Source organism: Electrona antarctica, assembly GCF_951216825.1.
Source record: "Electrona antarctica genome assembly, chromosome: 13".
In the NCBI taxonomy this organism is placed as follows: domain Eukaryota; kingdom Metazoa; phylum Chordata; class Actinopteri; order Myctophiformes; family Myctophidae; genus Electrona; species Electrona antarctica.
In genome coordinates this window covers 5,882,150-5,899,563 of record NC_136794.1, presented here as the reverse complement: position 1 = coordinate 5,899,563, position 17,414 = coordinate 5,882,150, and the positions used below count along the sequence as shown (strand labels likewise).

Genomic DNA, 17,414 nt, shown 5'->3' with positions numbered 1-17,414 from the left:
TGCATGTTAAAAAACAAACTCACAATTATAATAAGAACATACACTTATCTGCATTCTGCACTGTACGAATCCAACGTTGTTTAGTGTAGTAATGTCTGCAGTATAGGCCTATTTAAATTGTTTCGTTATGGAGCTCCTTTGAGTCAGTCTGACTGTCGGTGCGTGTGTGTGTGTGTGTGTGTGTGTGTGTGGGGGGGGGGGGGGATTAGCCCTATATAAAAAAATAGAAGACCACATTAGCCTATTTGAATGAATGGCATCAGCGTGTTTGAAAGTCGGCCAGTCATATCATAGTTTTAAGCCAGCTCACCTCCACTCGCGCTTGTTCACAAACATGACGGGCAGACAGACAAGAAAGGCTGTTGATGATGATTATTATTACCACTGTAACTCGCTGATCAGCATGTTGACAGAGACTCAGCCAATTAAAGTTTCACGTAGGCCTAAATGCATTTGCTGCAAGCACCTATCTGCCTCCATTTGCGTCGTGGTATTAATTTATAATATGTATATTGATCACATGCGGACGCCACACAGAATAGCCAACTCTTACCTGCAGCTGAGGAAACATACAACGTAGTTGGATCGGATGAAATATAGCCTTAAGTCCAAATCCCACAAGAAATAAAAGAAAGAAAATATGTCCTGTGTCCATGCATGTCCATATATTTGCTTTCCAAATCCGACAGTGCAGGGCAGGGAATCAATCACCGCAGTAGACTAATCAATAGGGCCTTTTATCATTGCCGAGTTTTAATATAGCATTTGGTTGTGTGGTGAACAGTACAACTTCTTTCTCATTATGTGAAAGTAACTGTAACATCAGTTAACTTATTAACGTTCTGACATTTAACAAGGAGTGAAGCAATGCGTGCCAAGTTGGCAAGTTTCGTTTATAATTATATACAAAACTCGCGCTGTTTGCTTGAAGATCTGTCCGTGCAGAGACCCGCCTGTCAAAATTAACTGCTCTACAAGCTCATCGCGGCTGTTGTATATAATTTAAAGCCCGGTGCAGGCTATGATGACGTATTTCGATATTTCCTGTTGCCTTATATGGTGTGGGATGGGCGTTCTAACCAGGCGACACCAGGCGAATCGCTTGGGAAAAATGCGGAAAGGCTACACTCTGCGATCCGCACAAATGAAGTGATTACACCAGCTTCCCTGAATAAGACGGGAGCAAATCGCAGCGTGATCGGACAGAGAAATACGATGATATTTAGTATCTGTATACGCTTCCGTTACACATGGCGTATTTCTCCTTTGTGAATGAGGACCAATGTGTCTGCAGCAGCTGTGCCTGCCCTGGCCTGTGCACACTATAGCCTGTCATTCACGCCCAGTGTAAACAGTAGCTGCTGAATTTCATTGCCAAACACTCTCGTTGCTGACTCTGCCCCGTTAAATAAGAGACGCTGACTTTCCTCTTATCTGGCCTCTTTTGCAAGAGAGCCGTCTCTGGGTCCCAGCGGTGTTGTTTTCGTCGACTAAAACTATGACGGAAAATGTTCGTCGACTACCTTTTTTTCACTGACGAAAACTAAATGGAAACTAAATGGAAACTAAGCCATGGTGACTAAAACTATGACTAAAATGTTAGGAAGGGACTAGTGGACAAGAGATCTATTATAAGTCATTTTACACTTGGTTGCATGATGAAAATAGCAAGCTCACAATGCTTGTGAGCTTGTAGAACGGCTATTTTCAGCAAGTGTAAAAACAGTCATTACGACAGCATCAATGCCTACCAAAATACATTTTAGTCGACTAAATCAACTGTAGATTTAGTCGACTAAAATCGCATGACATTTAGTCGACTAAGGGCCGATTCATACTCCTATTTTACCGCTGTTTCGGTGCTGTAGTGCCGAAATGATTTCGGCTCGTCAGAAATTTTCAGTAGCACCGAAGAGTCTCTAGTCTACAGAGCCGAACCGACTTTTATTCGGCTCTAAAATAGGAGTATGAATCGGCCCTAAAACTAACATAAGACATTCCAGGTGACTAAAATGTGACTAAGACTAAATTAAAACTATTCAAGAGACTATGACTAAAACTAAAATCTAAATTTACTGCCAAAAACAGCACTGTTCCTGACATTCTTTTACTGTCTACTACTAGGCAATGGACAATGACAGCTCGTCCTGGTGATTGATGATTAGTAAGTGTCTCAGCTGCACATTATGACAAATTAGGAGAGATGTAAATGGTGCATTTATATAGCGCCTTTATCCAAGGCACTTTACATAGATTGTGCATCAATTCACCCATACACACACATTCATACACCGATGGCGGCAGAAACCATGCAAGGCACCAACTAGCACATCGGGAGCAATTAGGGGTTCAGTGTCTTGCTCAAGGACACTTCGACACTAACTCTGGGGGAGCCCGGGTTCGAACTGGCAACCTTGCGGTTACCATCCAGCCACTCTACCCCTGAACCACCGCCGCGATGTGGAGGAAGGTGTGGCTCTTTGCATGCCCAGAATGCCAACCCCCCCCCCCCCCCCCCCGGCCATATCGCATTATTGATGGTTGCACACTTTCACTTTTCCTCAGCAGAAAATTGTTTGTCATCAATTTGTCATTTAAATAATACAAAAACACAACACCCATGTCTAATTCAGGCTTAAAACTCCTATAGTGCTGTCCTTGCACCTAGACAACAAAGCGTCTAACAAGCAAAAAATGGGAGGGGGACTCAACTTTAACTTAATGGTTTAAATATAGGTTGCAAAAGTGCCCCACCTCTTCAAAACAGAACTCTAAGAAATATTACTCCATGTTCGGACCCTCCTCGGTCAAGCTGGATACGATAGATACCATCCCATGAAGCCACATCTTCCACAGGCGGTCTAATTTCACATCTTTGCTGGAGTTCAACCAGAGAAAGTATATATAATGCTTCACGTCGCCCCAAACCCCGTCCAACCAATCGCGCAGCTGTGCGCTGAAGGGTGTGGTTGAAGGGGGTAGCAGAGTGGTATTAACCCATTTAGATCTGAACTCGATTCTACAAAATGTCTTCTAAATCATGACAGTTTTCTGAAAAACCCATGTTTCTGTCTCAGCGGTGCTCAACCTTTTTCATGTCAAGGACCCACAGAATGATATGTATTTGGCCGTGGACCCCCATCTGAGTTAAAAACACTCTGAAAGACTATATATATTCAAAGATTTGCGCCACATTTTCACGATTTTTCAAAAATAGCAGACCTACAAGCTCGTAGCTTGAGATCTGCTATTTTTCAATAGCTAAAGAATAACCTAATGCTTTAAAACACCAAAAGGTGTTCCCACCCAGAATGAATTAAGACCCCGACCACAGAAAATGACAGACGGACTAGAAGATCACACATGTTGTTGCGACATATGTCCTTCTCACTCAGGCTCCTCTCTGCACCTACACAGTACACCCACACACACCCACCCACCCACACACACACACCCACCCACACACACAGATGGGGAGCTGGAGCGAGGCCAGCTGTGGGCTGGAAGAGGACAGCCATAGGGCACTGCAGGGCCTGTCTCTTCCACAGCAGCAGCAGGAGGCGTCTCTGCCTTAGCCCCATCCTGTCTCATACGGGCAAACCATCAGCTGGCATCGAGGCAACGCTGGGCTCAGTGTGAAGGGAGCGTTGTCATCTTCTATTTATTCTCTTAGTGAATTAGGGTTGAGCTTCAACTCAACTGAGTTATAAAAGGGTATAGCTGGACTGTGGACGCGCAGAATGCCACGGAAAAGGCGGATATCTTTTTTTTTTTTTTATGTTTTTTTTTCGCCTTTATTTTATATTTTTTTATGGAGGGACAGACAGTAGGCTGACAGGAAATAGGGAGGGAGATGGGGGGAAGACATGCAGTAAAGGCCGTCGGGATCGGGAGTCGAACCCGCGGCACACTGCCAGACTGGATTACCAGCCAAGGTGCCTGGACCACTGAGCCATGGCCCAGGCGCGGATATCTTTTTTACCTGTACGAATCTGTGTGTGTGTACAGTATGTCAGGGGTTCCCAAACTTTTTCATGTCAAGGACCCCCAAATTGACACCAATTAGCCTGCGGACCCCCATTTCAAAAGATATGCCAGGGACCCCCATAAGAGAAGATTTTTACGGCTCTAGCAGTGTTTCTCAACCCATTTAATTTCAAGGACCCCCAGATTGACGTGCATATTAGTCTACAGACCCCCATTTAATGGCATTTCTATCTCTGAGACCCCAATTTATATTGTACAATCAATGTTAATTTAACTCTGAGAGTGTACAAATGGAACCAAATGGACCCATTAATTTTGGTTCCATTTGTACACTCTCAGAGTTACAGACCCATAAGGGTTCATTTGGTTCCAAACGATCATTTAGCTGGGGACCCCCTGGAACTCCCTCAAAGACCACCTGGGGGTCCCCGGACTTTGGGAACCACTGCTGTATGTAACAAAGAGAGAGACAAAGTGTGAGTGCGTTATAATGTGTGATCCCTGGCTAGCAAAACTGGATCCATGGCCGGCGTCTTCCCTAATGCGCTGTATCACTGACAGGAAGATTCTGCATTATTTATCAGCCACATAAAGGTCTATTTCATCCATTCATTCATACGCTGCCAATTATACACACACCATGCACTTACAATGTGGTATAGTCTAACATGCAGAGGCACGCGGCCTCTATCAAGGCACGTGACATGTTATAAACATGTACTAATGGTGCCTCTTTATAAAAAAGTAAACTGGTGTCCAGACGCAGTGTTGTTTTCGTCGACTAAAGCTATGACGAAAAATGTTCGTCGACTACCTTTTTCCACTGACGAAAACTACATGGAAACTAAATTAAAACTAAGCTACTGTATGGTGACTAAAACTATGACTAAATATACTGTCGATTTTGTCAACAAATAAAAACTAGACTAAAATGTTAGGAAGGGACAAGTGGACAAGAGATCCAGTATAAGTCATTTTACACTTGGTTGCATGCTGAAAATAGCAGATCTACAAGCTCACAACGCTGCGACGCGTTGTGAGCTTGTAGATCGGCTATTTTCAGCAGGTGTAAAAACAGTCATTACGGCGGCATCAGGGCCCACCAAAATACATTTTAGTCGACTAAATCAACTGTAGATTTAGTCGACTAAAATCTCATGATATTCAGTCGACTGAAACTAGACCAACACTAAAACATTCCAGGTGACTAAAATGTGACTAAAACTAAATGAAAACCATTCAAGAGACTAATGTCTAAAATCTAAATTTGCTGCCAAAAACAACACTGTCCAATAAGATAAACGTAGCACGAACTCACCAGAGGGGAGTAGATGGGCAGCTCTTTATTTGGATTGACAAGCAGGAGGATGTGTCCAATATACGTCTACGGAGGAGAGGAAACAACTTGAATTAGCTCCACTTTGACACTTTGAAATACCTTTTAGCCACGACTCACGAGGCCCAAGATGTGATTTATATACTGTTAAATGTTTGACTTGGGGAGTCAAACATTTAACTCTGCAGTTTGAACCTTTCATAGAAACATTCTGGGTCACACAGCAGGAGGAGGAGGAAGGAACAGGGCTGGGCCATAATTAACCGCTGATTGCCTCGAGCGAACACTTGGGCCAGCGTCTCAGGAGAGGCAGACCTCAAGGACAAAAATGTTGACCTGAGAACACACAACGCCGCCTCCCGCTCTTCCCCCTCGACATCAATATTAATACCGCGGCGATATTGACATTATCATAATGTTATGCTGATCTCTTGGCGTTATTTCGAAGCGTCAGCGCCGACGAACCGACCGTGTTCACCCTTATCTCCCAATGAAAACAAAAACAAATCTGCCCTCCGTGTGTGTCGAGTACACACAGACCCCTGAGGTCCTTTCAGATAATATCCCCCCACTCCTCCTGACCCTGTCTGTGAGAGAAACCGCTAACCTTTTCCTTCTCGCACCGAGCCCCCGAGGCTGTTTGGAAGCTAACGGCTACCGCTGTCCCTTGAGAGAGAGTGAGTGCTGGCAGCGCTAACGTTTCGCCAGCCTGCTGCTCGGTCCTCGGGCCCGAGGTTCAAGGTTAATTTTGCAACTTTCCACTGCTCGTATGAGCCGATCAACCAAGTGCCGTGATTTTTTTCCCACCCCAACATGATCGTCAGGTATTTGTTATATAAGATTATAAGGATTTTCTTTGGTACAGTGTGTGTTTTTATCTTAGAGTATATATGTGACTAAATTTGACTGAGAGACTGCCATTGGATTTTTTGGAATTTTCGTTTTTTCATGTCCTATGAAAGCATGGAATCATAGCTTCAAATGGAAAACAACAAGTTGAGAAAACAGGCTTGAAATGTTCACTTTTGTGGTCTCTAACATTACACCTAGCTACATGTTTGGGCATTTATTTCATATTTACATGCCGATTTCAGCTCTGACACTTATTTCAGACATGCTCTAGTATGTGAAGAGTCTACCTGTGCTATTAACTCATTTTGAAAATCATGATGTCACTGTAAATATATATCACTGTTTTTTTCATTGGCATGTTTGACTGTCAAGCTTTTCAGCCTCCAGGAAGAAACGCTACAATCCAATTGATTTTCTGTTACTTCAGCACAATGTAGTCTAAGCGTGCAATGTTGACTGCCCCCCCCCCCCCCCCCATCCCATCCCATCCCATCCCTTCACCATAACCATTATTAATTATTTGAACCCATTTTGGGCGGGAACCCCTTTTGGTGTTTTAAGAATGATGTTGAAAAATAGCAGATCTACAAGCTCATAGCGCGCCACCGATGGGGGGGTCGGCGGCCAATTACATATAATCTTGGTGGTCCTTGACATGAAAATGTTTGAGAACAACTGACATAGAAACATGGGGATTTTCATAAAACCCTCCTAAATCTCACATCCCTCCCCAACGGCCCCCCCTTTCTTTCCTCCCCATCAAGGTTTTGGCCGTCCCGTCCCGGTTCCTATCCTCTCTCTCTCTCCTGGCAGAAGGCTCAGGCCCCACTCATCAAAGCCTCATGGCTGTCCTCCCTGCTGGGGCTGCATATGGACCATTCACCGCATGCGGTCGTACGGTACCGTCCCTCTGCCTGTGATCCCCTCTCCCCGTCCGCCGCCACACGTCTCTGCTCTCTCCTCACCCACCTCCACAAACTGACCTGCATTGCCTCCATCTTGACGGAACACCGTCATGTGTCCTCGCTGACATGTTTGTACCTCTTCCTGCATTGTGTTCCGTCTCTCGTATAGCAAAGGTGGCGACCACACGCCTCCCCTTTTAACCCATTTTGGGGCGGGAACCCCTTTTGGTGTTTTAAGCATTATGTTGTGCTTTAAGCTGTTGAAAAATAGCAGATCTACAAGCTCAACTTGTAGGTCTGCTATTTTGGAAAATCGTAAAAATGTCGCGCAAATTTCGAATATATATTATTTCAGAGCGAACATTTCTAACTCAAATCTTTGCTTCTGGGAGGTCCCTGGAACAACATATTTTCAGATGGGGGTCGGCGGCCAAATACATATAATCTTGGGGGTCCTTGACATGAAAATGTTTAAGAACCACTGACATAGAAGCATAGATTGTTCAGAAAACTGTCATGATTTAGATGTGTAGAATTGGTCTCTGTCAAAATGGGTTAAAATACAGTACCTTTATTTTGATTTTGCCTTCATGCCCTCGTTTCTCATTTCTACCTCATGCTGCGGCTATAACCGTGCTGCCTAGTTCTCCATCTGTTTTCTCCATAACAATGGCCCATTAGAGCCTCGCCGCTATGAGAACTCTCTAGGCACTAGTTCAACATTGATCCGGCCTCTCGTCTTGTACAGAGAGCCCAGTCCCCCCCCATGGAGAGACATGTTACACTGTGCTATACATTTAGAGGGAAAAGGGAACACTGGAAGCGCTTTAAAACATACAAAAACTAACGATCGGATCGGAAACACGATTCAAACCCCTGAATATATAGTTATGGATTTTCCTTCCTGAGTCCCATTATCAAATTCATATTGATTTTGGCGAGCTATACAGAAAATTGTCACCAATGATTTCTTGCTTGCGACTGTGTCGTGATAAATGCATGTGTGCACGTGTGTTGTCCGTGTGTGCGGCACATGTGTATGCATGGACCAGGCTTCACTACAGCCACAAAAGAATAGAGAAGAGTCACAGAATATACTGTACATTAACGTTAAAGGACAACTTTAGTTTTTTTCAACCAAGGTTCATGTTTTAGGATGTTATTAGAGAAAGTAAAAGATGAGTGTTCTTTTTTTTCATTTGCTGCTTTCTTTCATTTTAGGGATTGTAGCTGTTTTTACAGGGGGGCGGGGGCATTCGAGCATGGTGCTAAATATGTATTGTTTTACAAAATATTATGGAGATTTATTTTTTTATTATTTACTATAGTCCTAATAAACCCAAGGAAATCACATCTGGCCACAAATAAATCACAGGATCTACTGAATGTGAAGGTAGCCTACTGGGGGGAAGCCACACTGTGTGTCATAGGCTCAATGTCAGTTTGACACATTCAGTAGATTTTGTGATGTTTTGTGGCCAGATGACATTTCCTGGGGTTTATTAGGACTATAGTAAATAATTAAAAAATAAATATTTAGCCCCATGCTCGAATGCCCCCGCCCCCTGTCAAAAATGGCTAAAATCCCTAAAACAAAAGAAAGCAGCAAATGAAAAAGAAATAACACTCATCTTTTAGTTTCTCTAATAACAACCTAAAACATGAACCTTGGTTGAAAAAAACTGATGTTGTCCTTTAACTCTAGTCTAAGAGCATGTGTGCGTTGACAAGAAGTCCAATGCTAATGCATGATCGAGTCCCGTGGGTGTAGTGTATGTGGGATGTGATTGCAACACAGCGCCCCGAGATCCCCAATCTACATAATGTGTCACTCCTCTCCAAGTACAGCAAGCACAGTGGGAGGGTGACATAATACCCAAGAGGAAGAATGTGTGTCTGTGTTTGTATTTCTGTGTGTGTGTTATTATTGCATGCTTAAACCCATGTCAGGACAGGAACCCCATTTTGGTGTTTTAAGCATTATGTTACACTTTAGCTATTGAAAAATTGAAGATCTACAAGCTAATAGCGCTGCTATTTTTGAAAAAAATCTTTAAAATGTGGCGCAAAGCTTTGAATATAATTTTGAACTCAAATCTTTGCGTCTGGGAGGTCCCTGGAACAACATATTTTCAGATGGGGGGGTTGGCGGCCAATTATACATATAAGTTTTGGGTGTCCTTGACATGAAATAGTTTGAAAATAGTTTTAGAAGACATGTGTGACCAGATTTGACTGAGGGCCTGTCATCGTGCAGCCTCCAGCTTTTCACCAGAGGAGAAAAAGTGAAATTATATATTTTTTACCCAAAATGAGTTAATAGCACAGGCAGACTCTTCACATACTAGAGCATGTCTCAAATAAATGTCAGAGATGAAATTGACATGTAAATATGAAATAAATGCTTAAACATGTAGCTAGGTGTAATGTTAGAGACCACAGAAGTGAACCTTTCAAGCCTGTTTTCTCAACTCGCTGTTTTCTGCAAGACATTACTCTATAAGCCATATCTCCTTAATATAACTGGTGGGTCAAACTGAACAACCAATGTTAATTTGAAGCTATGATTCCCTGCTTTCATATGGCGTGAAACGAACATTTTAAGTCCCTCAGTAAAATCTGGTCACATTTGTAGAATCTGGTGTCCTAAAATGGGTCCTAAATGGGTTAACATGAGAGCTGACGAATCATTGTGTCATTGTGAACAACGACAGCGTCAGACTGGATGGCGTGTGTAGAGGTAGAGGCACTGCGGTTGAAGAGAGCATCCTTACATAGATCTGATCGTTGCCAAATCGCTTCTGCATCTCGTAGAGGAGGCTGCTGTCGGTGAGCTCGCTGAGGGATGCCAGGTCGTCGTTGGGCGCCGGGGGCATCAGCTTCACCTGCAGAACACAGTACCAAATACGACAGATGATAGCTCAGCAGGGATCGCCAGGCACCCCAGAGTGAGTGCTTTACATAAATGCAAGTGGACACTTCTGCCATGAGAGATATACGGTATGCGTTTAAACCCACATGCAGTATGTGTGTCCCTCACTGCACTAAAATACAAAGTGGGACACAGAGAAATGTATTAATGTCTATTATCTAACTCTGTTAAAGCTGCTATAAGCAATAATATGTCTGTTTTTTATTTCTTTTTTGGTATTCAGACAGCCAGCAATGAGTAAAACGCTCCCAAAAAGAATGTAGTCTCTGGTGACACATCTAGGGGCCACAATCTGCATTCAAAGATGTTCCTAGAAGCTTTGTCATTGGTCGAAAAAAAACCCGGTCGAAATGACTAACCAATCAGGAAGTAGACAGGCAAATCGACCAATTACAAAGCATCTAGGAAAATATTTGAATGCAGATTGTGGCCCCGTCACAGAGACTATTCTTTTGGGGAGCGTTTTACCCATTGCTGGCTGTCTGAATACCAAAAAAATATAAAAATAAAAAGGTCATTAAAATGTTGACATATTATTGCTTATAGCAGCTTTAAGGTATATCGGGTATCCAATCCATTGTTGTGTACAGGTAAGTGTTAAAATCCTCAGAGAATGAAAAGAAAATGTGAACCAAATAAGATGTTTTATACCCTCTCAGAGTTGAAATGGCTGAGTTAACCCATTTTGGGGCGGGAACCCCTTTTGGTGTTAGCATTATGCTATGCTTTAGCTATTGAAAAATAGCAGATCTACAAGCTCATAGCGCGCCACCGAGTGGCGCGCTACGAGCTTGTAGGTCTGCTATTTTTGAAAAATCGAAGAAGGACTGACATAGAAACATAGCTTTTTCAGGAAACTGTCAGGATGTAGAAGACATTTATAGAATCTGATCAAAATGGGTTAACAGACGGTGGTACTGTGTACTGTACCGCACCTGCTCCAGTTTGCTAGCTCCAGAGCCGTAGGGACCGTCCAGACCATTGTCCTGGGAGCCATGTCTGCTCAGCGCCCCGCCGCCTGCCTCTCTGAACATGGCACACTTCTCCAGCAGACTGTCCTGCTTGGAGATGGACAGGCCCAGGGGGTTTCTGGGAGGAAGGCATGCGAGAGTTGTGAGAGGAGAGGAGAGGGAGGGAGGATGGGTGGGTGAGATGGGTCGAGTAGAAAGGGAGAGGGAAAAGTTTGGTGAAAAACAGTGGCGGAAAGTAACTAAGTACTTTTACTTAAGTACTGTACTTAAGTACAATTTTGAGGTATTTGTACTTTACTTGAGTATTTCCAATTTCCAGCACTTTTACTTCTAACTCCACTACATCTCGGAGCCAAAATTTGTACTTTTACTCCACTACAATTATTTGAAAACTTTAGTTACTATAGTTACTTTGGCGATTTTAATTTTGATTAGAAAACATACATGAACCACTTCAACCCTATATACATTTCGTCCATTTGAAAATAGCCAATCTACAAGCTCACAATGCGTCGCAACGCGACGCATTGTGAGCTTGTAGATCGGATATTTTCAATAGATTTTCTACACATTTTGAACTTGTGAAATGGGACATTCTGCAATATGAATACTTTTACTTTTAGTACTTTAAGTACATTTTGATGCCGATACTTGTACTTTTACTCAAGTACATTTTCAATTCCGTACTTTCACTTGTAACAAAGCAGTTCTAAATTGCAGTATTGGTACTTTTCCTTAAGTAAAACAACTGAGTACTTTTTCCACCACTGGCGAAAAATGACTTTTTCGTAAGCAAATTCCCCAGTGTGGGGGAAAAACTCTTGACGGGGAAAAGCCTATAAAAACTCACAGGTTCTTGACAGGAGTGGTGAGGTCGTGTGACCCCCCATCGTATCGTTGGTCCGTGCAGAGGAGAGGGGCGGACGGGTCCTTCAGCCTCTGGATCCAGGAATCCTCCGCTTTCAGCAGCATGTCAACTATGGGCTCTGACGCGGCAATATCTGGGGAACAACGATTGAAACAATTATACCGCTTATAGATAACTAGACCTGTACGTGCCCCACCGGCCTACTTGAGAACGATGCAACTTTGGAACCTAATAATACCCGTTGTCAACTTGTCATAGCACCCGTTTTAACCGTCTGTCTCTGTCCCACATGGAGATCTCTGTTGTATCTGCTTGTGTCTGAAGAGGGCAAACTGACTGACTGTGAAAAGTGGACTGGTTAAGTAATCAATTGTCAGGTGTGGGGTTTGCCATGGCAATCAATTGGCTGAGGCAGAGGCTACACTATCACTATTACTTAGAAATAAGAAAGGAAATATCACGTTTCAAACACGAGAATGAATTTGGTTTACGGATTTGTCTTTAATACACTTGTCGTGTGTGTTAATTAATGAGGCTCTTGAAAGTGACTGTCACTCTCTTTATCCTATTCTTGCCTCAGAGTGTATCCTGGCTAAAAGCATCTATGAACATCACAGCCAAAAGAATCTCCACTGTGAGATGGTTCCTATAAGACCCTGAGGCATCGATGTGTGATTCATCCTGTTACTACCACATTTGGCAGATTTCAGGGAGAACAGACATTCTAATAAATGTGTTTTTTTCCCATGTGAGGTCTTGCAGAAACCTACCGTTACAAGGCGTAAACAAACGTTGTATACGTTTTAAATACACTGTGAAAGAGCAGTGCGGCCTGAGGTGGGGTTGGCGAAAGGGCCTTCATTTCTGTGTGGAGTTTGCATGTTCTCCCCGTGTCCCCTAGGGTATAGGTTCCCCTCACAAAAAACATGCAGTAATCCTGGTCTCTAAACTGCCTTCCCCCTGGTCAGCCGGGGGCGCTTGATGGAGAGGAAAGGAACTGGTTGGAATAATGTGTTCCTTCCAACCGAGGAAACTCCCCCGGACCCTGTCAGGTCAAAAGAAAATTGAAGGAAGCATGAGGTCAGTCCGTTGCTCTCCACAGGTTGGCAGAGGGAGTGTATATAGAGCCCAGGATTATATTAGACAATAATTGACACTGGATGAAATAATGGGTTACAAAATCGTGGGATAAAAAAAGAGCATTAGCTAACAGCGGTCAGGTACACAGCCAGGTACTTCCCTCTGTGTCCCCCCCCCCCCCACCACCCTTTTCCTTCGTCTCCACCAGCACGGAGGAGCCTTCTCCTCTCCGTGGCAGAATGTGAACCCCACTGTGGATCGATGCAACTGTGCTTAAACAGGCAGGGGGTGAGTTAGGATCCCCCCCCCCCCGTGTCTGTAATGAGGCCTAACAGGGCACAGGGGGACGGGGATGGCTCTATCCCCTCTTTTATTTCAGAGTAACTGACAACCCCCTCGACTCCCATTGCCCTCTCTCTCTCTCTCTCCCTCTCTCTCTCCCTCTCTCTCTCTGAATTGAAAAAAGAGGGGCTTTTCTCATGTCTCCAGGCCGGCGCACCAGGCTTCCCACAGTTAAGCCTATATGTTAGAACGGTCTATTGATTAAAGGCCAAAGTGAGGTTGTCTGGGGTGCGATCAACCCACCCGGGGACGGGGGGGGCAGGTGAGGGGTGTATACCAGGGTAAATATAACGCGAGGTTAGAAAGAGCAGCTGAAACGGATCGGCACTAAGCCGTTCACTGCCATTATCACACAAAAGGGGGCTCACTTAGCATTCGCCGCAACATGCGACGCAATCCTCCAATCCGCCACGCTCAATCGCTATCCAGAGAATGGATTGGAAAATGGGAATTGTTTTGGTTCTCAAAGAGCAATCCCCAAACATTATCATGCTCTTCCGTAAAGCTGGTATATGTGCCAGTGTTATCAAATCAGTAATCTTTGACGTGCACCGCACGCGCGCGCACACGCACACACACACACACGCACACACACACACACACACACCCCTGCATAATGGGGTGTTCGTTTTCTTTTGGACTGCACGCTCTAGTTTGTCTGGTACGCTTCCAGAAAAGATAATTATCTTGACTAATGATATCCTACGTTGAATCATAGCCATAAGGAAATTAATCACATCAGCCCCTCGTGATCATTACAAACACCTCAAAGGTAATGTAGTGTGTGTGTGTGTGTGTGTGTGTGTGTGTGTGTGTGTGTGTGTGTGTGTGTGCGAGCGCTTGCGTGCGTGCGAGAGAGTAATGTGTCAATATTATCATTCATTCCCTCGTGAGTTTTCACATACAGTGTGTGTGTGTGTGTGTGTGTGTGTGTGTGTGTGTGTGTGTGTGTGTGTGTGTGTGTGTGTGTGTGTGTGTGTGTGTGTGTGTGCATGTGTGTGTGTGTGTGTTTGAATGTCCTCCACATTATTATCATATCACACTTATGCAGCCAAAAGACTAAAACAACAAAATCCCATTTCTCTGGTTCATTAGCGCGCACGTTTGTCTGTTTGTTCATGTGTGAGAGCTTGTTCATGTGCGTTTATATGCCCATGTGTGTGTGTGTGTGTGTGTGTGTGTGTGTGTGTGTGTGTATACAGTACATGAATGATTACCTGAGGGCTTGTCTTGGTTGCAGTTCAACAGAGTGGGGTTCGCTTGGTGCCTGAGGAGCTGGCCAACGATGCTTGTCTGTAGGCAGAGAGAGAGAGAGAGAGAGACACCCACCGCTCACTTTCATTACACCTGTTGTCTTAATGCAAAAAGCGTCGTCTCACACAGCTGCTCGCTCACTGATTACTGAGAGAGAAGTAACTGTTTTTTATCAGAACAAAAGGTACAGATGATTCTTTTCTCTTTTTTTTCGAACCCGCGGCACACTGCCAGACTGGATTACCAGCCATGGTGCCTGGACCGCTGAGCCATGGCCCAGGCCCAGGCCAGTCCACATGAATTTCTTGAAATGTATCTGTAGACAGGCTTGGTGCGGTTTTGTTCTTACTGTGTAAATAGGCATATGCCCAAATCAGATACCTTAGATCACACTTTTTTGACTTGCGTGCTACTTTAACCCATTTTGGGCGGGAACCCCTTTTGGTGTTATAAACATTATGTTATAATTTAGCTATTGAAAAATAGCAGATCTACAAGCTCATAGCGCGCCACCGAGTGGCGCGCTACGAGCTTGTAGGTCTGCTATTTTTGAAAAATCGTGAAAATGCGGCACAAATCTTTGAATATTATATTCTTTCAGAAGACTTTTTTTTCAAAAGGTCAAAATGGGTTTAAAATGACCAGCTCAACAACATTGCTGAAAATTGTTTCAAAATGTACCTAGCGGCGCACTTGAGGAATAAATGGAACTGGTAGGGTTTTCTTTTTATAACTTTATAATGCTACTGGCGTCTGTAGTATCATACTGTGGGTTTGAGCTGACAGGCCCTTTTTGATGCATGTCAATCAATCAAGTGGCACCTTAATTGAAGTGACAGATGCCAAAAAATATAGACTGTAGTGTAATATTTATTTTTAGGGCCATGTCATGTGATCTACCTCCACAGCTACTACTACTGGTAGATCACGTTCTATCTTTTGGGCACCCCTGCCTTAGATATACCCATTAGAGGTGTTCAAAAAAATCGATTCGAATCGTGATTCCCGCTATGAACGATTCAAAATCGATTCATAATTTCCAAAAATCGTTTTTTGTTTTTTTTGGGGGGGATTTATTTTCTTTTTCTGGTTAAAGTTACAGGAGTTTTCACTAAATGGTGTTTGTGATATGAAATGTAAGCTTACCCTAATCACAGTAAACATCATATCTTCAGTCATTTTCAAGTTACTGTAGTCACTTCAGTTCAAGACTGGAGTAGATTGTGATGAAATCCTATGTATTGAATCGAGAATCATTTTGAATCTGGGGATTCGTTTTCGATTTGATCGTTTTTGGATTGAGAATCGAGTTGAATCGAAAAAATCGATTTTGAATCGAATCGTGGGACACCCAAAGATTCACAGCCCTAATACCCATAGATAGAGTGGATGTTGTGAAACTGCTCATATAATTCTAGTAGGAGATGATTCTCATGTCCTAAATATTGCACTGCATCCTGAGAATGTCCACTGAGACAAGCATGTGTCAGTGGTAAAGTGCAAAGCAGGAGGTATACCGTGCAACATGACAGAGGGATGGTCTACAGTACTACAGGACAGTGTGGGTCCTGTTAGCAGGTCTATAGCGACCACCCCCCCCCCCATGTCCTATAACAGAAGACCCCCGTAGACTCCCACCCTCATTATGGCCAACGTTGTCACGGGATGCTGTCGCGGTCTATATATTATAAATGAATCCCAACCCTGGGGTTTCCTCCTGTCAATGTTCACTCCTCCCACAGCTTCCTGTTCTCTCTCTAATGTATCCTCTCTTCCGCTTTCGTTACTCCTTTCATCCTCCATGTTCTTCCTCTTCTACACCTCTCTCTCTCTCTCCCCCATGTTCCCACCTCCCCCTTTGCCTCTCTAAGGGAGTGACATCTATGTCATGTGTGTGTGATCCAAGAGAGAGGAGACAGAGTACAGTACAGTGTGATGTGGGCGGAATGACTGTGGTGTGATAGATGAGAACACGCAATGTGTGAAGTGTTGACGTTTCTGCAGCCGTGCAACTTGTCAGATCTGTGCCTTGTACTTGGTGGGGAAAAAAGACTGACCCAGATATCTGAATATTCGGATATAGGGAGAAAGAGACACAAACACAGGCATGGGGCTCCATTTTTGTCACCGCTAAACCCCTTATCCCTAAACTTCTTTGCCTTTTTTTTAGTATCTTTCAAAACATTTTTGAATAGTTAAAATGGCCCAGTCTACAAGCTCACAGCGTGTCAATGTAGATTGGCTAGTTGAACTATTCAAAAATGTTTTTCAAAATAGTAAAACAAAAAAAGGCAAAGAAGTTTAGGGATAAGGGCTTTAGCGATGACGAAAATGGAGCCGATTGTGTATGGGGTTGAAAACACTCGACATGTGTTCTTGAGCAGATAAAATAGTCCAGACAGATCTCCGCCAGTTATGCCACTGTTGTATTACCCATTTTGGGCAGGAACCCCTTTTGGTGTTAGCATTATGTTATGCTTTAGCTATTGAAAAAATAGCAGATCTACAAGCTCATAGCGCGCCACCGAGTGGCGCGCTATGAGCTTGTAGGTCTGCTATTTTTGAAAAATCGAAGAACGACTGACATAGAAACATAGCTTTTTCAGAAAACTGTCAGGATGTAGAAGACATTTTTAGAATCTGATCTCAGGTCAAAATAGGTTAAGGCATGCCATTCTAATCACGTCAACCATGCACATTTGTGACTCTTTTTGATACAGAGAGTCATGGCGGCAAGACTAACGGTTTGGGAGAGTAGAAAAAATATCCAAAATGAGTTAATAGCACAGGCAGACTCGTCACATACTGGACTAGAGCATGACTGAAATAAATGTCAGAGCTGAAATTGACATGTAAATATGAAATAAATGTAGCAAGGTGTAACGTT

The 17,414-nt window shown here is 43.5% G+C and overlaps 1 protein-coding gene across 1 annotated transcript in view; it reads right to left on the bottom strand.

Annotated features, from left to right (window-relative positions):
* myo16 (myosin XVI) overlaps positions 1–17,414 on the bottom strand; it is a gene marked incomplete at its 3' end in the record, with an annotated part of 177,929 nt that overhangs the window by 79,859 nt on the left and 80,656 nt on the right. The window contains exons 9-13 of the mRNA XM_079518690.1: positions 14,491–14,566; positions 11,834–11,984; positions 10,948–11,101; positions 9,855–9,965; positions 5,306–5,371 (exon numbers count right to left, since the gene is read on the bottom strand). Coding sequence (XP_079374816.1) covers positions 5,306–5,371; positions 9,855–9,965; positions 10,948–11,101; positions 11,834–11,984; positions 14,491–14,566 — 558 coding nt within the window. The remainder of the gene's footprint in view (positions 1–5,305; positions 5,372–9,854; positions 9,966–10,947; positions 11,102–11,833; positions 11,985–14,490; positions 14,567–17,414) is intronic.